We start from the raw sequence: 21,520 nt of genomic DNA, 5'->3' as shown, positions 1-21,520 counted from the left end.
AAGTGCAGCTGTGATCCTAAAAAGAAGTTGCAAATGCAAAATAAATTGGTGTGATTGGTCCTTAAACTCTCATCTAGGACACATCTTCTTCCCGCTCATTTCATTAGCCTTAAATGGCTGAGGGTAGAAGAGCAAGTATTAACTATATAGGAGTAAGTATAACTTACAGGACTGTTCATAATGAAGCTCCAAAGTACCTGTACAACTACTTTACCAAAATTAGGGAATACCGTAACTATATCACAAGAGAGAGTACAACTGATTTGGTTCCCATTAGGTGTTGTATGGGAAAGGACACTTTCCTGTATTCAGCTGCCATTATGTGGAATGGGCTACCGATGAGCATTGAGATGATCAACTCTTTAGTTAGGTTTAAGTCTTAAATCTCAGTGTTAATTTTGCATTGTACAGGCCTATTCAATTTTTGTAAAATTTAGTGAACTTCCTTTTATATTGTATAGTAATGTTGTGACAGAAATAGTATTATATGTAGGAATGTGTAAGGATTAGTATTATTTTATATTGTATTGTTTTTATTTTTATTTAATTTTTTTAAGAGAAACGATGTGTACTTGGAAGCTGCTAACTAACTAGTTGCCTATTCATGATGCTCCCTACACATTTGCCTTCCAAAAAAAGACCACAATGGAAATCTGCTAGAACATCAATCAATCAATGTCATATGATCACACAGACACTCAACAACTGAGCCGAGATTGCTAATATTACTGTTAACTTCATATTTCACAATGTCAGACTACACCATATACATAAAAGGTCTGTCTTAAGACATTTGTTAGTAAAAGTGGAACACACAGTAAATTTCCCCTTAATTACGGTATCTCTGAACTGTCTCTTCTACCGAATCACACACATTTAGGTTATTTTATGTATTGATAACTCATAATAATGTGATTTTATTAATGTGATATTATTATTTCACTTCCATTCACTGAGCCTACCTGAAACTGTTTGGAGCCCCCCTGGGGAGGTCCGCCTCCCACTTTGAAAACTTCTGGTGTGAAGCATATGTAGTATTAGCAAAAAATTTATCTATGCTCCCTTCCATTTAGGGAGAAGAGGATTGACCTGGAAGCCAGGACCAAGGCTGGGAGCAGTATGCAGAATGTCTGGCTTGAAATCTTTAACCCAACAGAATGATAAAGGCAAATACACCTTGGAGATGTTCGATGGTGAAGAGACACACAAGCGGTATCTTGACCTGTCTGGACAAGGTGGGTGGGAATTACAAAACACAGATTTTATTTAAAGGATCTAAAACACAATTTCTGTTAAAGAGGTATGATACGTATACTTTTTTTGTCATTCTCAATCATGATTATTGTTATTTTTATTTTCAACAGCCTTTGCTGATGCAATGCTGGAGTACCAGAGGTTGAAGTAAGTGCTGCCCTACATGCATGATGATGATGCGTCTAACATGGCTTGCTGTGGCACTAACAGAAAACACTGAGTAGTCAGAGCTTTTTTATTATTTATTTATTATTAGTTGAAAACTATTCACAGAAAACATCTAAGAGACAGATTATTGTCACCTGACACTGTACAATGTCATATATGTTTGACCTTATGTTTTCATCCCTCAGGCAAGTGGCCATTGCTGAGAAAAGTGAGTCACAGGTTATGTGTTATTTCTGCCCACAACAAAGACTAAAAGGTTGTAAAGTGATTGTCTGCAGGGAGTTACTGTTACTTGTTTTGTTTCAGATCGGGCCAAAGTGACAAAGGGTCTTCCTGATGTTGTAGCCATCATGGAGGGAAAGGCACGTCATACTTAGGAAAACATTACTATTTAGAGACACATTAATACACAATTGCAAGAATCTTACTGTCTCTTGTCTCCTCCTGATCCTCTCTTCAGTCTTTGTGTCTGACATGCTTCATCGACGGTGAACCAGCCCCGGAGATCTTTTGGCTTAGGAACGACAGGGAGATTGTTAACCAGACCCAATTTACCATCGCCAACACGCCCAAATGCAGCACCATCACTGTCAATGGCGTCAACATGGAAGATTCTGGAAAATACAGCATCTTTGTGCGCAACCAGTATGGCTCTGAAACAGTTGATGTGACCGTGAGCGTTTACAAGCATGGGCAGAAGCCTCCGGCAAATGCTGTAGAGATGGGTTAAGATTGCAAACTGAGTCAGAAATTAATTTACTGCAGGGTTTTTGTGCTTCAGATTGAGATTTCTTACCGAAGATAGATGGACTGATAGATGACATTCACTCTCTACTTGCAATCTAAATTATATATCTGCATAGAGAGAAAGAAGAGGTTGAAAGTGGATGGATAGATAGATGGTGAGATTGAATGATGGTAAATTCATGTATAAGGAACTTTATTGCGCATGAAGGAACTTTACTGAGCATGTCCACTGAGGTGGAATAAAAAAAATATATAATCCCCTATAGTCTGCAAACTGTCCATATAATTTTAATACTAGACAGTGTAGGCCTCTGTCATAAAAATCACATCCTTTTGCTTCTCTTGTGATAGAGATGCGGAGATGCAGAATTGCAAAGTCCTGATAGTCATCTCATTTAGCTGAAAAGCTGAATTCATAAGCTGTAGCCGTATACGCACCATTGCTTAATTCAATGTATTCAGTAGATTTGCTGCTGCAGACTTACTTGGTCTTTATATGATAGCTAATGTTAAGCTGAATGTTAATATTAGCTAATATTAGCAACTGGTGTTAGCTATTAGCAAGCAATTAGCAAGTTTAGATGTTGCTTTGTTGACATGACAGAGCGAGTTTGCTGACTTTTACTCTTCTCTACTTGTGCGACTGTTACATTTTATCATTTACCCATATTGATAACTGTCCAATAAAAGTTACACCAGCATTTGACATAAACCTGCAAAACCCTCAGCTACTGGACTGTAGAGTAAATGTTTAATTAGATGTGTCATTTTAGTGTGTGTGTAGTGAATAAAGCAATTTCAAGTGATTTTCGCTAGTGTATTATTTTTATGAGCACTTGCACTATATTTCATCTTAATATTCGTATTAAGTAAACTTTAATAATTAATAAAATAGCCTATTAAAATGAGGACTACAGCTCTCTATGTGCTGATTTTGCAAGCACAGTCTTGTACTTCAAAAGCAAACAGTCCGCAGTGTCATTAACCCCTACTGGGTCCTAGTCAGGTTTAATGGCACACTGCTGAAAGGTTTCAGATGTGCATGAAGTTAATTTAAGATCTAAAGTTCAATGAATGAGTCCTGAAATGAAACAAATGTTAGGTATGTCTAATAGTTTATTACATAAAGTATTTTCTCATTTTAATTTTAATTTCCATCTTCAGTCAGGGTTCTGCGACACTGTAGATCACAATTTATTGATTGTTCATGTCTGTTTGTTGATGTACAAAAATCAGTGAAGTTCTTGAACACACAACATGACAAAATGTATCACCTAAATTCATCTTTGGTGGAAGTTAAGGTTTGGCCAAACAGGAGTAAATGACCTCCAGGTTGTTCAAACAGCAGTGATTACTTCAGAGGGACTTGTTACTCATTAGACATGGTACAGGGAGACCCCTTGCTTTCCTATATAAAAGGTGCAGCACCACAGTGACATCCTCGACGTTGTGTTGAGCTTCACAGCCGTCTCAGCCTCCAGCCCACCTTGGTGAAGGAGAATCCAAATCTTCTAGAAAACATGGCCTTCAATGGAACATGGCAGGTCTACTCCCAGGAGAACTACGAGGAGTTCCTCAGGGCCATGGGTGAGAGAAAACAAACCAGGGGCTCTGGTAGAGCTGCAGGGGTCGGCATATAAAGATTATAAAAAATATATTATCTTCGGTAGTTGAAGACAAAGTGGCCATTTTGTTGTGGTTAAAGACTTCTTCTTTATATTATAACCACACAGTCAACAGTTGCAGTTAAGAGATTCATTATTCCTTACTGCAGGAATGAACAAAAAAGAACTTGTGCTATGCTTACCAGAACTTCCAGCAGATGTCATAAAGATGGCCAAGGACATCAAACCAATTACTGAGATCAAGCAGAATGGCAATGACTTTGTTGTCACCTCCAAGACCCCTGGAAAGACTGTGACCAACTCCTTTACCATTGGCAAGGAGGCTGATATCACCACCATGGACGGCAAGAAGATCAAAGTTTGTAATTCTAATTTACGTTTTAATTTGCAAGAGACATAGCAGCTTCACAGTTGTTTTATGTCGTATCAGTGCATAAATATATTACCTGATTTCATACAGTATAAATCTATTATTTTATACTGTGTTGAGCCTGCAAGTGTACCGCATCTCTTGAACGCTATTAATTGTGTCAGTGATGATGATGATTGTTTTATTCCCTAACCCTAACCCTAACCATGTTTAGGGGTATTTCTGATATGTATTGTCTCCTCTTCTGACCTCCAGTGCACTGTCAATCTGGAGGGTGACAAAATGGTCTGCAACACTGGCAAGTTCTGCCACATCCAAGAGATCAAAGGAGGAGAGATGGTTGAGGTACAGTTGGCCACATCTTACCAGAACTCACTCTTTCTTACACACATATCTCCAAGACCAAATAAAATAAAAATGTAGTCACTATTGAATGTTTCACTTTAATGTAAGTAGGTTTAAATCAGTGGTTCTCAAACTTTTTCACACAACATTTTTTCACCCCTAAACTGACACAAATTAGACCCCAATTTGATAAGAGTTTGTCCGCAAGTCCCCCGTTTGATTGGATTTTACCTTTTAGATGTTTCATTACAGAAAGTGTATGAAACCCATGACCCAAAATGTCATCCATTTAGTCATTGTGTTACTTATGGATGGAATTATAATGATGAATGAAAATAAATTATTCCTCTTTTTGCTGGGGACCTCCTGGAACCTCCTCAAGGACCCATGGGGGTCCCCGGAACCCACTACGAGAACCACTGGTTTAAATAATGTATTTATATCCACGCCACACATTCAGTCTGTTTCCTTTTCCTTTATCTCCTTTCAGACTTTGACCATGGGCTCAACAACCCTCGTCAGGAGGAGCAAAAAGGTGTAACTCTGGCAGTGAAGAAACAATGTCTATTTAAATAAAAGTGTTGCTTAATAAGCGTGTTGTGCGTTATTGTTCGCACAAATGCCCATGACTCTCTTTGACTGGCCTTCTTCCCGCATCCTTACTGTGTCTGACAGATAAGCGGTGAGCAGATACTATGCAATAAATAATAATCTAAAAATGAATAAATAGCCTAATGGAATAGTAGAATAAGTAGATACCAGGTACTCTGTGTGTGTGTGTGTGTGTGTGTGTGTGTGTGTGTGTGTGTGCGTGTGCGTGTGTCGTGGCTGTACATCTGTGAGCATGCGCAGTGCAAAGAGAACACTTTGACTATGTAGTTCGTGTCAGCTGCAGTAAAGCATCAGGGTTTGTGAAAATAAAGCAGTAATAAACACATTCACGGCAGCCAAATTGTAGCAACGGGTTGTTAAAAAATGGCGAGGTATCTAAGGCCGCCTAATACATCTCTCTTCGTTAGAAACATCGCCGACGACTCCAGGTATGTTGTCATTTTTAACCCCTGCTGGCGTGTAAGCAAGCATGGTCAAGCTAACGTAATGCTAGTTAGTCAGCAAACATGTATGTCATTACCAAAATATTTAACTGACGTCAGCGTTACGAGTGATCCCAGGCAGGGAGGCAAAAAGGGCGTTGTAGTTATTTTTTCAAACGAATATTGCCCCAGATATCTGCTAACAGCTATCATAAACACATTTCCCTACAAATGGTTTGCTATAATACCTAGCAAACGACAAGACTGTGTTGGAAGACTGTGTTGTTGCAGCTTAAGTTAGCGTTTCTCCCACATAAGACGAGTTGCTTTTTATATTCTGGACGTAACTTAATAATGTTACGTGACTGCAATACTAAGGTGTGGCGTTTCGCTTTAACTACGTTACATGTATGCAAAGTTAACTGTTAGTAACAGCAAGTCTATTTTTCACAAATCCAGTTTTATTTTAGCTAACGTTACTAACGTTAGCTTGTCCAATTTCTAAACATTGCATACATAAGTTACTCTTAGTAAAGCTACACAAGTTAAACTAAAGTTAACTGTTCATTCAAATGTTGGAAACGTATTTTTTTTTAAAGGCAAAATTCTTCATCAAACTTAACACTGTCCAATGCAAAAACAATCTTGCACATTAAGTTGCTGTTCATAATGAAACCTGAATTATACAATGCTATTAAAGTTCACAGAAAGACATGCTCTCTCAGTTACGCCAAGAGTTTTTTTTAGCTGTTTAGATGGTTTGGGTTTTATCTGCCATTGTTTTGAAATATTTGTGTCTGAAGCTCATACTGCCACCCCAATACAATGGATGTGAATGTTGTGCATTGAAAGAAATAGCTCCCAGAAATGTAACGTTATACATAATTCGGTTACCCCTGTGACTTTGCCACCTCTGTTAATAGATAACGCACGCCATATCTGGCTGCTATGGATGTGTGAAGTTGACTGACTGGGCTTTTGAAGTGGGACAGTAAATACTAGATTTGTCTGTAAAGTATTGTCTTATGCTGTGCTGGCACCAGCTCTTGTGTATACCTTGCACACTGGGCTACAGCTAAATTCATATGATAGCCAACAGAATAAATGTGCTTATTTCATGATACTTTAGGCCAGAGGATTTACGTCGTGAGTTTGGTCGTTATGGGCCTATTGTAGATGTCTACATTCCACTTGACTTCCATACACGACGGACAAGAGGATTTGCTTACATTCAATATCCTTTATTCTTTTAATTATAATTTGGAAATGGTGTTTTCACTGAGGGATTGCAAAGCATTAATCTAACTTTTTGGTTGCAGTGGATATCACGGCACCTGACCTGACAATGTTTTTTAGGAGGAGTCTCTTTTATTTTTATATCACAACTGTTTGTCCCATTGTATGGGAATGTTTTTTTAAATGCAATTTTACTTTCTATGAATTGTTTGTTATCTACAATATTGTTTTTACAGATTTAAACTTATCCTAACCAATATTTCTTCTGTTGTTGCCTTAGAATGGTAAAGATACAGTTCTGGACACCCCACACCAAAGAAAGTTGAAAGGCGGTTGTAGAGTAGATTCAAGCCAAAGACACACGGGCGACAAGCAGTAGTGGAATTGGGAAAATAAAGAGAGAGCAAAAGAATGAAGATACAAAGAGGAGAAAAGAGAGCACCAAGGCTTCCATTTGTCTACCAAAAGGGAGGAAAAGCAAAGTGTTTATTGGGCAAAGACGAGCAGGAAATCTCAAGTTCTTCTGCCAAGACAATAAAGATCAAGCTGAAGGTCAAAGGTCAAGCATGTTAAAGGTAACAAGCTAAAGTTTTTGTATCCTACCGAATCTGATCACCGTCAATATTTATTTTGTCCTCACAATTTGATATCCCAAATGGGCCTATTGATTCAGTTTTATGTTGTTTAATTGCTGCCTGAAGACAAAATTCGTTAATTTTCAGTTTTAAATCATTGCCTGAAGTGATTTTTCTCAGCACTGTTCTAATTCTATTAGCTGTGTTTCATAGACTGGAGCTGACAAACTGTGTTGCAGCCTTTTTTGTAATTGTTGTGCATGTGTGCAGACTTCTCTGTCCCAACTCTACTAATTAAAAAAATAAAAGGCCTTAACAATGTAGCACATTTGAAGATGTGCGGGATGCAGAAGACGCTCTTCACAACCTGGACCGTAAATGGGTTTGTGGGCGTCAGATCGAGATCCAGTTTGCTCAGGGAGACAGAAAGAGTATGAACAATTTGCATTACTATCTAAGCAGCATACATTTAACCTTTGTAAACCCTCATTCAGTGTTGTTTTGTAATACCTAATGTCCTGATGTAAATTTGTCCATAAAGCCCCTAACCAGATGAAGGCCAAGGAGCGCCACTCTCCTCGCAGTTTCTCCCGCTATGACGACGATCGGGATAGCCGCCGAAGACGGTCCCGGAGCCGCAGCTATGATCGACACAGGTCCCGAAGCCCGTCCCATGAACGTCGTCCTCGGAGGTCTGAGAGCCCTAGAGAGTGAGTTGTTGCCAACTTTTTTTTTGTTACAGTAACTTAAATAGTGAGTTTCATCAGTTAATCAGTCAGCAAAGCTCTTGTTGATGTTGATGCTTTATACACTTTGGCATAAAGTAAATATAACATACACTATATTCTCCAAACTAAGGTAGTGGAAAAATGTCGTTTCGGTATCTGCGCTGAAATTAGCGTATCATATTAGCTCAGATATCGAATGTGCATATACTGACTACACATATGGACATTATTTGCTTACTTACTATCTTATACATTATACATTTTCTATTCCCGACATATCTCTGCTGTTGTGAGACTGAAATTTCCCCCTGTGGATAAGTAAAGAGCTACCTTACCATCCCTTAACAGACCCAAATGTAACTTTAACTAACATCTAGGGCTGTCCCTGACTAAGGATTTACATAGTCAAATCATGTGTGTTTTTGTGCACGGCGATTGCGAGCCGAAGCTAAACTGAGACTTATTGTTGAACATTTTCTCTCTGTCTCTTGCCTGCCATTGACTGGTCTTGTGCAGAGTTTTTGCCGTGCTGCCGACAATTGCATGCATGGCACGGTTACTCGTAGCGGCTGTTTAAAAACGATGTAATATTTGTGTGGTTCATCAACGGTCATAAATTACCCGAAAGTCCCACGATGTGCGGACAACTCGGCACAACAGTGGTGAAGCTGGGGCTCGTCTCTTCAGCAAGTGTTCCTCCTGCCACTACACGCTACACCTACACATGCGCACTGACGACCCAGGGTTAGGTTTACAATTTTGTATTCATTCACGCACTTTAAAAACATTTATTGGACAATTATTTTCTTTTTACATGTTTATTTACAGCATTAAATGTTGAAATGTGTATTGTAATAGGGTATATATTAACTTATTGGGAGAAAACTGGTAGTTCTATGTAAAATCAGATGTTGAGCTTGACCAATCGAAGCATCGAATCTTCCGACTATTTGGGGTCAGCCCTACTAATATCCAGGTTAAGAAAAACATTTGCCAAAGAGCACTATTGCGCTATTAAAAGAGAAGATAACACAAGGTCATCCATTACAAGATTAAGTCTGTTTGCAGGGTTCATATGATTTTATGTCATAACATCCTATGCCTATTTGCATCACAATTTTACTTTTAACTGAAAAAAACTATTCAAATGATGATGATGTGACATTTGTTGGGGTCTGTACCAAACAAACATGATGATTTGTAGGCCAGGGCATCTCTGTGGGAGTACTGTACATTTAAACTTCTTTTATAAAATTGCAGCTTCTGTGACTTGAACATTGCACAGTGCAGTTTCTTTTGTACAGCCCTAATGTCATATTTGTACATTCATGTATGTTTTAGTTCAGGTGTGACCTGTATTTCTTCCTCAACACACTAATAAGAACAAAGAGGAGAAAAAAGTAGACTAAAGCTTTGATCTTTAGTTTGTTGTGGTTATTTATTTTATCTGACTATTTGAGCCTTTCTAGAACTGGTATAAAGCAGTTGTGTCTATAAAATAGCTTAATTACAAAATCAATGTTCTTATCCTGAAAATAAAGTGGTGCACCGATGTCTTGTACAATTTTACACCCTGAAAAACTGGTTTTGTGTTTTTGTTCTCTCACAGCTCTCGGTCCTACAGTAGACATAGGCGGAGCAGAAGCCATGAAAATGACAAGTATGCTAATTTCTAATGTTGCAGTATTTAATACAAGCAATGACTATGTTACTATTCTGAACTTAACAATTCACACATTTTATCATTAATAACTAATGACCATCCCACCAGGTACAGAGGTCCTCCCCGTGACCACCCGAGGACACACCATGACGAAGGCTCACGTAGTCGCTCCGTGTCCTGCTCCCCTTCACCTTCCAGATCCAGGCCCAAAGGTAAAAAGAGCCAGTCCAGGTCTCACAGCCCAGCTGAAGACTTCCACCCAACTTCCAGCTCCCAGAAAAAGTCTGTGGGACGATCTCCCTCCCGGTCCTACTCTAGATCCATGTCCCGGTCACGCTCTCGCTCCAGGTCCTGGGCTGGACGCAAATCTGGAGGTCACTGATTATCTGTTCCTCCTAAACCTTAATTAATGTTTCTGTTCAGCTTTTGACAATAACAAGAATACAGCAGAATTTTAGGTATAAAAAATTATAAAATTACAAAGCAAGGGGAGGGGGGGTATAGTCTGAGGGGAAAAAAAACAGATATTCTCTGAGATTAACTTGGTAAAAGAAAATACTCACATTTATGAGAAATAAACTTGAATATTCTGAGATTATAAGTGATATATGTCTAAGTAAAAACTCTACACAATATTTCAGATGTGCTTGAAGTATCAAATAATAATAATTTCACCAACCAGTATTATGAGACTTTCCTCACTTCTACATTTATAAATGACATTATATAGATATGACGCAGGCTTTCAGGGGGCTTTGTTGCAGTCCCTCATCTGCCTTAACTGGAAGCTCCACCTCTTCATAGGTCTCCACTGAAACACAAAGTTTTCTTTCTCATAATTTTGCCACTTTTAATCTTGGAAATGCTGATTTATTAATGTTTTCTCTTGTAATAAAACCCAGCTCTGTAATTATCATTTTCTTAAACTACAATGATCCTACTACGTCGTCATACTTGAGTGTTCTGCTCTGTTTGTATTTGTCTATTATTACGGTAGTCTGTTGCCAAAGGAAAGTGAGCAGCAGGCCCGGAGATAGATTTTCATTTGATCCCTGGTAAACTTGGCCAGGTTTTTTGGACTTGTGTCATGTGGGTTGCTAAAGGTGGAATAATTGCTACTGTTTGGTTTGCCAATATTATTTTTGTACTTATGAATTGGCAATATTTACATTCATACAGTTTAATTCCATTGTTTATGTAAACATAAATAAAGATTACCTTTAACTTCAGGCCCTGACTCTCCAGTATTTAAGTACTCTGGCTTCAGGGGCACTTATTAAACAGCAGCAAGCAAACTGTATACTTGAATAGCTGTAATTACTGTGGCAATGGATAATGTATGGAATGCAGTTAGCTGCTACCAAATACTTTATCCAGTATATCATGTGACGTGTACAAGATGAGCTGCATTTTGTTCAGCGAGTGAAACATTCATTTTAATATTCAAGTGTTCCTTAAACTATTAAAACTAGGGCAACCGTATTATCAATAAATACATTCTCTTGTTATTTTCACTGCTGTACTGTTACAGGGGTTGGAAAGCAGGAGACTTCTTTCAGCAATGAAAAGAAATGTATACATATCCTGTATTGTATTAAACAAAGTCAGTCGTTAAGATATTCAAGCACAGACAAAATAGGGGGGGAAGGGGAAGGGATTTATTTCTTTTGTAAAATTTTGTCATCAATTCATAAAATGCATTCTTTAACATTTGCTATTTTAGAAACACTAATTAATACCAATCTTAAACAGGGCATTCTCTTTTCATCGTCAGTGACATTTCAGAGGGACAAATTAACAGCCAATTCATTACAGGTTTCAAATTTAGAACAAGGAGACTTTGCCATGCACAACAGTCGGGCAAGAAATAAATGTTTACATGAACAACCAATAGAAGAAAGTACTTTTACAGCATGAGACCAAGTTCAGTTGTCAGCTGGCGGAAGAACAGCTGAGAACTGAAGGTGGTTCTGATGGAAACATTTGGTCAGTTTGTGGCATTGCCACGTAATGAAACATGTCATTTTCAGCATGAGTTTCAAACTTAGGCACAAACAGGTCAAGATTAATAGCATCACACTTACACGCTGTAAGCACATTCAGAACTCAAATCCATACACAAGCAAGTCTCCTCTGGGATCCAATTGATTTTTTGTTGCACTTTTACTTCATTTGCATTTAGCATTTTTCACCCTACACTGCATAATACAAAATAAAAAAACATGTGCAAGATCTCTGGAATATAACAGTGCAGGGGTACTGACAAATGTTTAGGCAGATTTTTTTAACAAAAATATTCTTCAGTATTTAAGTCAAGACATTGAAGTCAAGACATGTCCTTAGCATGTCTTATACATTCAGTGTTATTACTAAAAATACTTTTGTCAGACAGGCCTCCAACTTGGCCTGCAAATGTACATATGCTACAAGTACTTTATACATTTCATTATTTACATGGCTCTTAAACACACTAACAAGCTATCATACTTTGTTTTGTCATCTTTAAGCTGGCAATAAACAGCTCCAATTCTGCAAAGGGAAAGCAAAAAGAGCCTCAATAGAGGATTGCATCACAAAAATAGAGTATCCATAGGGAGATAGTCAATTACGCCTCCATTTCAATAGCATCCTGGCCTGTAACTTATTTAAAAAAAAAAAAAATTTTTCGATGGTCAACTACAGACCTAATTTGTAAACATAAAACCTGCCTCGTGTCGAGTCCCTTGGGCTACTTCACTTCAGAAACCCATCCTCAGCTCTACCATACCTTACAATGGCACGCAGCTAACAGGACAACGTCATGTGGCTTAGTGAGACAAAGTGAAACTCAGTCCAACATCCAAGCCTGGCCCTCTTCCGCATGTTAAAAGCTGCAGCACTGTCCTGAATAGGTTTGAGAGTTGTAATAACAGCACTGATTGAAACAGATGAACAGTTAGAAGTTACCTAAGGGACTCTAACCCATTCACCCACTCCAGCTGGCAAGGTCAAAGCGGCAATGGTAACTATGCCGACCACACAGATGTCCAAAAAAAGAGGGGGTGGAGGTTACAGCAAAAACATTGCTTTGGTTACACACACACACACACACACACAGCACTTCTTACATCTTTCAACCACAACAAAAACGGACTTGTACAAAATAATGCTATGATAGAGTGTTGCAGGCCTCAAAAGCTCAACTCCTATAGTGCATGTGCGCACAGCGCAATAAAAAAGGTACAGGAGTTGGCAGTCCAAGGCCTGTGTGCCATGGTCTCTTATTACCCTTCAGTTTGAGGTTTAACTTTTGACCTGTACATGCTCACTACAGCTTATTACTCCAGTAAGATAGTTTTTCTCCCTGCAGAATTGCAGTTGAGTGCCTTTTCCATCCCAAACAAGGAACGTAATACATAAGAAAAAAGGTGGGCCCTAGTCAAAAAATTGCTACGGAATTGTTAGCTTTAGCACCTGAAGCTTTAGAGGTGACTCTAAAGAATCATCATAAAACTTATGTAAATGATAAAGCTAGTCTGTCCACAGAAATGGACCGTAAAAGTGATGGGAACTTACCTGACCTATACTATAACCCTTATTTGGAAAATAAGCACACTCATCTGCTTTGACAGCCATGATTAAAAAGAACAAAACAGAAGTACAAAAGGCTATCCAGTTTGTCATTAGTCTCAGAAACTGACTCTACTAAAAGCATCACCGACCAGCAAGGCTACAAGGCTGTAATGTATTGAAATACAAGGTTGTTTTGTTTTTTGTTTAAAAAAAAAAAAAGGTGTCAAATACATTCACAGCAAACACTGCTGCAAATGCCTCCTGACACTCAAAGAGGTCAGTCTAAAAAACAGTTAAAAGTATTACAGCACTGAGGTGTTCCTGGTGGGTGGGTGCTCTCAAAAGAGTCCCAGTTCATGCATTGGTTTTGTGAAGTGTGGGTATCCCTCTCAGGCCTGCACCTTGAGGAGGCTCTTGAGCTGGAAGGCCATCATCTCCCTGTTGTCATAGGAGCCCATCGGGAAGGACACCCAGTGGCTGGGGGGTTTGGGCAACACGCTAGGCGAGGGTGGCTCGCTGAACTTCGGCCCTGCGTAGCTCGGACTTCCTTGTGTGGCCAGGAGCGTGTTGAGGTGAGACACTGCACCCTCCCAGTTCTGATCATAGTGGGTGGCAAATCGAACAGAAGCATTCTTCTCAGCAGACACGGCCTGCCGTGCCTCTGGAGACCTGTGGTAGGGCTGCGCCCTTGTCGCTCCGGCGGTGGCCGTGGTGGTGAAGGCCCCCTACTCCTGCAGATGCTGCTGCACCATTCTGGTCACGGCTTCTCTGCTTAGCCCGGCCAAGTTGGTGGTTCTTCTTGGCCAAAGGGCGCTCAGGGTGGGAAACTGGAATGTTGTACCTCTCTCCACCTCCCATACTGCTTTTGCACTACGTGTCACCTACATGATGAGAATACAGGATTACTAAAGTTGTTTATTAAAGAAAACTTTTTAGTATTAATGATGCATTGTGATTCGCTTGGAAGATATTCTATTTATTGGCTATTGATATTGCGTAATCCGTCCACACAACACGTACACACTCGACAAAAACAAGTCCACAGGGCTACGTGCAGACACGCCAGACAGCCAGGCCTGCGTCGCCCCTCCCCCACACACACAACCGACCAGCAACATCTTCAGCTCACCTCTTTGTTGTCAGAAAGTTAAAGAAGCAGTGGTCTCTCTTCAATCGTTCACCTCCAATCGGGCCCCAGGTCCTCGAAGTAGTTCTCTGTCTACTTCTCGCTGCAATTTTGTGTCCAGCAAGATCTGTGGTTTTCATGTGCCAAAGAGCGTTGTTTTCTCGTGGAGCCGGGCTAAACATTCACCTCGGCGCACGATGCTCCAAGAAGCCGAAGACCTTTTTGGGAAAGAAAATGTCGGCCATTAGAAATGCAAAATACGCACGACATAATGAAAACAATATTCTTCCGTCTTTCGCCATAGCATTGATGTTTCCTTTCAGGAGCAGCTATTTCGGAGTGCGTCATTGCATCTAGCTCTGCAAAAACCAACAAACGAAACGGCAATAACTTTGTGAAAATAGTTTTATAAAACTACTGGTGGTTATAATAAAATGTTACATAAGTAACTTGCGACGTGTTATCTCATTATTGTTTGTGCGCCAGTAACTTGGCTTAAAGGCAATCAAGTGCCTTTGTTTAGTATTTTTCAATGTAATAGTCTCGATCAATTTGAGTTTTGATTAATAATCCCACCTGTTTTATAATAGGTACTGCTTTTCTCACTCCACTTTGGCACCAAACCAAAACAAAGAAACTGAGCTCAATATGGCGACGAGGTACAAACAGCTTTTCTTACCGACTCCTTTAGGCTTGGTTGATGAAGCCCCTCGTCCGAGAATATGTGAGATTAGCCTTTACAATCCCTCGGCGGACTATGCAGGAAGCACAGCAAGCTATATTTCCTACAAACCCCGTTACCCTCGACGCTTTTGTGGTGCTAAAAGTGGCCGTTGGACGTTACTTCTCTCTCCCGACTCCGTCTGAATTGCAACAAAATGGAATCCACAGCAGGGATATGTAGCTCGTTCTAACTGAGATCTGACCAATCGCGTGTCGAGTACAAACCGAACGACCAATCATCGAAGAGACAGCCAGACGCATTCACGCCTGTTGCCAGACCGGTGACGTCAATCGCTGATCCTCCTCTTCTTTCCTTTGTTGGAGTTCGGGTATTTCCGGAGAGAAGTGTGAAAATAACAGAAAATAAACCCTTTCAAACACTAATAAACGCCCGCTTTCAAGATATATTATCTAGGAAGTAACTCTTAAGGTTACATACAACATCATATGAAGGTTTAGGCTACAATAGTTTTGTGTTATGTAATGTCAGTCCGTCGTTCAAATAAGGTAAACACATCCACAGTTTAGATTTATTGACGTACTTAATGCTTTTTCTGCTAGGGGAAAACGGATTTGTTGTTCCACAGTTTCTGTTTGTGTATGTTAAGCCCATTGTACTGGCTTGAAACAGCTGCAACAGGCGGTAATGATACGCAACTGTCTGTGAGCTGCCCTACCCCCCCATATCATCTGTCCTCTTGCTTAAACAAAACCTTGACCAATTTATTGGAACAGGTCATTTAGCCCTCTTATCATTTTCCAGCTGGTGGAAGAGTGAAATGAGAACAGGAAAGGGAATGCAAGATTTTTCCCTTTTCAAATAATATTATATTATTTTTGATGAATTTACATGGTGGTACAATGATATAGAGATGATGATTAGCCTACTACGCTTTGATACAAAGGCCCACTTCAGAGTTAATCTACTACCAAACAAATGAGTGCCATATAAATGTCATACTGTCATAAATCTTTAGCAGCATATGGACAAGTCATCTTCCCTTGATGTTTTGTTGAATTAACCTAGAGCCACAACACCTCAAATGGACTTCAGTATCCTGGTGAGCAGATGTTTGTGGGGTTAATAAAATGACGTTAAAAATCCCAGGACATACAAGGTATGGCTCACTTAAAAGTTGAGACTATTTGGGGCCTTTTAGTAACTAAACTCCTGCTCGAAAGATTATAACTTGGTCTTTGTTATTCGTCACAATATAGCTTTTAGCCTTTGTATATCATGTGTTATACTGGGGTATTGTGTTTAATTTCACTTTCTTACAACACTTAGTGTTTGCTTTTGAAAAATGCAGTTCTTACTTTCCACCTAGTAGGCTATGTACTGGTTGTGGATGGTATTACACCCTTCCAGTTGGTTTTATGGTAGTCTGCAGGTCCAAGTCTAAAGAATACAAAACAAGTACCATGAAAGATTAACTTCATGTCTAAGTGCAAAGTCAGCGTTATTCTCCCTCATACCTTGTTTAAAGTGTCTGGATTTTTAAAGAGTTGCGCAACACAGGCTGTGTCAACCAGTGTTCACAGCTGAAGGCAGTGGAAGGACACTCCCTTAAGTAAACCTTTGTAGGGGGTTGCAGCCAGTTGCAGCCATCAAGAGTCAGCTATGTATGGAAAGTAGGTCACCAAGAGGCTTCTGTAGGTCATACAGAACATATGTGGTGGACTAAACTCCATGACTGAGTGGTCGTAAAGACATTCTGTAAACATGTAGGCATATGTCTTTTCATAGACACAGTGAATGTACAGGCCAACCTGGAAAGTGGAATGGAAAATATTTTCAAAACAACAGTGGTGTACAAATGCTGCCAGGTTATTTTATTTCCTACACAGCATAGATATTTTTCACACAGACAGATACACTCTCTCGGAACAGGCCATTTACAGTAGTTATTGGGTGTAAATGGTGGAAAGTGAATCATCAATGGAGTTTCACATGAATCCGAATAGTGTCAAATGTGTTGTGAAACACACCCACACAAAGTGAAGTGGGAAAGAACAGAAGCAGAAACAGTTTCACACCACTCAGCAGCAAGTAAAGACTTTTATAATACCAGGAAACGCATTCAGATCAAATCTCTCCTTTAGTAAAAATCTTTATTTTAGTTTGGTGGGGGCACAACAGTGACATAACACAAAGAGCCTGAATGCATTCATACAAGAAGCCCACATTCAGAATCCAAATCAACTTTATTGGTGAAGTATGTGCACACATACAAGGAATTTGACTCATACAATGACTATGAATCAGTAACCACTATCAACACTAATTAAATATGTGTAGGCCTATACAGTCTAGTCAAAGACACACATGTGCCCACATCTCTGTCTTTAAAATAAAAATGCTGTAAATTGTGGCAGATTAGCAACATAAATACATGCCAAGTGCCATTACCCACCTAACCATAAGTATTATGAAGTTATCAGGTGTTTCAAACATGAAAAAATAAAATCTCCTATTTAACACAATATCTAAGTTCCACCCTCCTACGGAACTATGGAGGATCAATATTCTTACAGTCCCACACAACACTGATAAAGCTCTTGGGTCCTTTGCTCAACATTTTGTTTTTCAGGCGCTGAGGTGTTTGGCCTTCAAATGTTTTTCTAATCTAAAATGTCTTAAAGTTTTAAAATAAGCCAATACACAGTAAAATACAGGGTTAGAAGAAAACTGATGTTTCTTATGTTCAAGTGGGGCAGTACTTAGCTACCATTGAGTCACTGATGTCATGTCTATGGGATTTCTTCAAGGAATTTGAGAGTTTTGGCACATTCTTCTTAACTTATATTCTACTGTTAGAGTCCCACATATGGTGGGTGTTTTCTAACTTGATTCCAGTGTTCTTAGTTATGTGCATTTTCTAACAATTTCCTTGGATAGTTATATGGAAAAGAATTGCATAGTCTTGCCTACTTATAGGGAAAACAAACAATGACTTAATTAGACTTTGCAAACAGATGTTCATTTTCAAAAGGAATTTCCCTGAAATAAGTGCTCAATTTAATTTTAATCTGGCAGAAAACACAACTGAATAATAAAAACTGCTAAATAATAATAATAATTGAATAATTACTTTGGCTTATAGCCCCGAGGACATGTACAAGTCAGTACAAGTCAACATAATACCCATTAAAAATGTAAGTGGAAATTGTTAAATGCTAAAATCAAGTCTACTACTTTACAGTTGGATACTTGAATAATGAAAATGGCAAATGCAGAAAAAGATGTAATGTTAGATTTATTTTATTTTATATTATAAATGTTTTCTATTAATTTTGAGTATGTTTATAGTTTTCAGTCCACACTATAATTTCCAAATGTATAATTTGAGCCTTTCATTCTCATTTTACAATGACATATATCTATGCATTTTCATTTTACAGTGAAAATGCATTATATTATTCCAAGAACCAGAGTAAATAATTAATCATTATTAAAGCATTTAGCATGAAGTAATTAGATTTTTGTTTGATCTGTTCATTTCACATCAGTGATCTGATACTGCTGTCTGAAGGTCTGGCAATCTGGAAATGAGAAGAGGAAATTTGATTAATGGATTTTACCCAAATCCATCTGAAACAGCAAAGCGAGCCCTAATGTTTGTATCCAGGGTGATTTAAAAAAAAAGGATTGCATAACAGCATGTAATCCAACTGATATTTGAACATTTTAGGCTTTATTCTATCCTGTGGTCTTTTCTGTTGTGCTGCACCTGGCCAGACAGTGACTGAGAAGAAATCTTATTGGAGCTGTGCTGTCTGCTCCTAATCACATTTCCTGCCTTCTGGCCTGCTGGATCTATCAGGCCAGAGGAGGGGGAGATATGGCCAGTGCACCAGATATCCCTTTATCATTACAAGACTGGTTTCTTTTTTAAAAAAAATCATAATTTACTTGAATGCTGTCTGAATATGAACATGTCACAAAACATTTCTTGCCATGTCATATGATATATTTGTCCCAGTTACTGTTTTATTTAGCATACATTTCTCTAAAATGAGAGGCTAAAAAAGGATGCTAATTCATTTCAGAATGCCTCAGGTATGTGATGTTGTGACCCAAATGAAATGTTATTGAACTACTAATGTATTTTATTTTTTTTTACCAGAGGGACGTACGCTAAATTAAACGACCTTAATTGCAGAGAGAACTGCTTGGTGAGTTTAATTTTGTATCTATGAAAAATAATGAAGATTAAAAGACTGAACAACTATCTAACCTTGCACTATCATTAGCCGTAAAAAGCAGTAAAAACTGCCAGTAAAGAGAGTCACTCATAATAATCACTTGTTCATGGTTGCTTAGCATTGCCCCCTGTTGTACTACAGGCAGCATTACACCCTAACCTTGGCTTCAGTAGGTATTAGTGCATAAAGTATTACAAAAGAAAAATCAAAATCCTTGTGAATTTCCAATCAATCAGCTGACTTACAGGCCTCAGTATTCAAATGTGGGTTTAAACATGGTTGATTATTTCATATTCAAGATACCATATTAAACATCTGAAATTACCCTGTATTAATAAAACAGAGAGACAGTTTTAAGAATAAATATATTAGGAGAAAAGTATGGAAGCAAAATAATTGAACAACTGAGGCAGTCCAGTGTTTTCAAAGGAACAATTTTATGACAATCTTTAAATGAGCAAAGCAAACATACCAGTAATTAAGCCTTCCTTTTTATCATCTTGCCAGTCCTTCCCTCCACCAAACGCAAGCAATTAAGATTTTCTTGTAATCCTTCAAGCAGTATGTTACGTTAAAATAGCTTTACCCATGTGATCCTACAAGGAAGAGGTGAGTGCGTTCATGCATGATGCCAGATACGGTCTGCCAAATGAAGATGAGTGGAAAGTAATTAGCAAAAGATGTGGAAGGAAACACCATTGTTGCACAAATAGGAATAATTCAGTGGAAAGATGTCTATAGCTACCTTGACTAGGTAAAACATATCAAATAAGGTTGTCAATGAACAAGAAAGTTCATTCTTGACCTTTAGAATAGTAGTGTGGCAAAATAATCTTAACCCAAGTTCCATTTACAAGGCTGTTAATGCATTAAAATAACACTGTCAGGCTTGGAGTAATGGATTCACAGCCAAGCATAATCCAACCATGGAAGGTCACCTAATTTATATTTTCCAAATAAATGCAGTATAGTGTGTGTTTGTCCTCCATTTTTATCAACATATTTTTCACGCCTAGCAACCTAACACTATTCTAAAAGTGCTCTCCTCCCCTGAGTCCATCCTGACCCTGTCTGCTGGAAAGGCATCGCTCAAGAAGGACACAACACTTAGAAGTGTGTGATCACTACACTTGCTCTCTAAATCTATGAAAATGTTTCATCTAATTGTTTTCATCTCTATTACATATAATGAAACATATAAAAAGGGACTCCTGTTGTATAATACTTCAAAATAATATAATTTGGGTTATTTCCTCTCTCTCCGTTTCTTTCTGTATCTCTCTCTCCCCCTCTCTCGTGTCATCACAGCCACCCTTCCTATCTTCTCCCCTCACTCGCACACCAGTCAGGTCTGTAGGTCTCTGTGGTTGCTCTGCTGCTAAGAGACCTACCTCAGATCTTCTGTATCAGGAAAAAAGCTATAAAACCGCAGACGTCACAAAAAATAAGGGTAAGCTCTTGAAATGTTATTTCATTACAGTGGTGGAGTGACTGTTAGTTCCTAATTTGGATTTAATCTGTCGTTGTGATGATGTCTCTGTGAAATAGGATTTCACATTTTGCATGTAGAAGTTATAAGGGAAAATAAGTTGTCTGTTCTTGTTCTTCAGCAACTTATGTTGTATTCAATATGTGTATTTGTGCTGTAGATCTGTTACTTTTGACCTATTTTACAGTGCTTCAATTATCTGTTGCTACTACAAAATAAGAGATTTCAAGTAGTCATTTCATTTGTTTTTCACATATTTTTCACGCCTAGCAACCTAACACTATTCTAAAAGTGCTCTCCTCCCCTGAGTCCATCCTGACCCTGTCTGCTGGAAAGGCATCGCTCAAGAAGGACACAACACTTAGAAGTGTGTGATCACTACACTTGCTCTCTAAATCTATGAAAATGTTTCATCTAATTGTTTTCATCTCTATTACATATAATGAAACATATAAAAAGGGACTCCTGTTGTATAATACTTCAAAATAATATAATTTGGGTTATATCCTCTCTCTCTCTGTTTCTTTCTGTATCTCTCTCTCCCCTCTCTCGTGTCATCACAGCCACCCTTCCTATCTTCTCCCCTCACTCGCACACCAGTCAGGTCTGTAGGTCTCTGTGGTTGCTTTGCTGCTAAGAGACTACCTCAGATCTTCTGTATCAGGAAAAGAGCTATAAA

General features: G+C 38.7%; 4 protein-coding genes and 1 long non-coding RNA gene across 6 annotated transcripts in view; 4 read left to right on the top strand and 1 right to left on the bottom strand.

The window, feature by feature from the left end:
• Positions 1 to 2,274, top strand: part of LOC119896771 (myomesin-3-like) — a 43,574-nt gene extending 41,300 nt beyond the window's left edge. The window contains 6 exon segments of the mRNA XM_038710184.1: positions 1,074 to 1,157; positions 1,159 to 1,235; positions 1,365 to 1,401; positions 1,608 to 1,630; positions 1,729 to 1,784; positions 1,883 to 2,274. Of these exon segments, the coding sequence (XP_038566112.1) occupies positions 1,074 to 1,157; positions 1,159 to 1,235; positions 1,365 to 1,401; positions 1,608 to 1,630; positions 1,729 to 1,784; positions 1,883 to 2,152 (547 nt within the window). The 3' untranslated portion in view covers positions 2,153 to 2,274.
• A 1,321-nt stretch (positions 2,275 to 3,595) lies between these two features.
• LOC119896770 (fatty acid-binding protein 10-A, liver basic-like) lies at positions 3,596 to 5,133 on the top strand. Of its 2 annotated transcripts, none has more exons than XM_038710183.1 (4): positions 3,596 to 3,756; positions 3,980 to 4,152; positions 4,420 to 4,509; positions 5,000 to 5,133. In XM_038710183.1, the coding sequence occupies exons 1-4, from the start codon at positions 3,690 to 3,692 to the stop codon at positions 5,048 to 5,050; spliced, it is 381 nt and encodes a 126-aa protein (XP_038566111.1). In that variant the 5' UTR covers positions 3,596 to 3,689; the 3' UTR covers positions 5,051 to 5,133. The 2 variants fall into 2 exon arrangements, with proteins under 2 accessions (XP_038566111.1, XP_038566110.1); XM_038710182.1 differs by having other exon boundaries at positions 3,944 to 4,152; positions 5,000 to 5,102.
• A 149-nt stretch (positions 5,134 to 5,282) lies between these two features.
• Positions 5,283 to 10,974, top strand: LOC119896768 (serine/arginine-rich splicing factor 10-like). The gene is made up of 6 exons (XM_038710179.1): positions 5,283 to 5,549; positions 6,673 to 6,777; positions 7,682 to 7,785; positions 7,896 to 8,064; positions 9,692 to 9,742; positions 9,854 to 10,974. The coding sequence occupies exons 1-6, from the start codon at positions 5,485 to 5,487 to the stop codon at positions 10,125 to 10,127; spliced, it is 768 nt and encodes a 255-aa protein (XP_038566107.1). The 5' UTR covers positions 5,283 to 5,484; the 3' UTR covers positions 10,128 to 10,974.
• A 409-nt stretch (positions 10,975 to 11,383) lies between these two features.
• On the bottom strand, positions 11,384 to 15,306 carry LOC119896769 (proline-rich nuclear receptor coactivator 2-like). The gene is given in 4 exon segments (XM_038710180.1): positions 11,384 to 13,974; positions 13,976 to 14,178; positions 14,427 to 14,641; positions 15,103 to 15,306. Coding segments are annotated over 2 exon segments (468 nt in total). The 5' UTR covers positions 14,156 to 14,178; positions 14,427 to 14,641; positions 15,103 to 15,306; the 3' UTR covers positions 11,384 to 13,686.
• A 3,965-nt stretch (positions 15,307 to 19,271) lies between these two features.
• LOC119896767 lies at positions 19,272 to 21,327 on the top strand. Its single transcript, XR_005443279.1, has 3 exons — positions 19,272 to 19,322; positions 20,661 to 20,802; positions 21,112 to 21,327. It is a non-coding gene; the product is annotated as an uncharacterized LOC119896767 (long non-coding RNA).
• The last annotated feature ends 193 nt before the right edge of the window (positions 21,328 to 21,520 follow it).

This window comes from Micropterus salmoides, unplaced genomic scaffold, assembly GCF_014851395.1.
Source record: "Micropterus salmoides isolate LMB-PRFRI ecotype aquatic unplaced genomic scaffold, ASM1485139v1 Ms_hic_scaffold_1030, whole genome shotgun sequence".
Taxonomy (NCBI): domain Eukaryota; kingdom Metazoa; phylum Chordata; class Actinopteri; order Centrarchiformes; family Centrarchidae; genus Micropterus; species Micropterus salmoides.
This window is presented reverse-complemented; position numbering and strand designations above follow the sequence as displayed.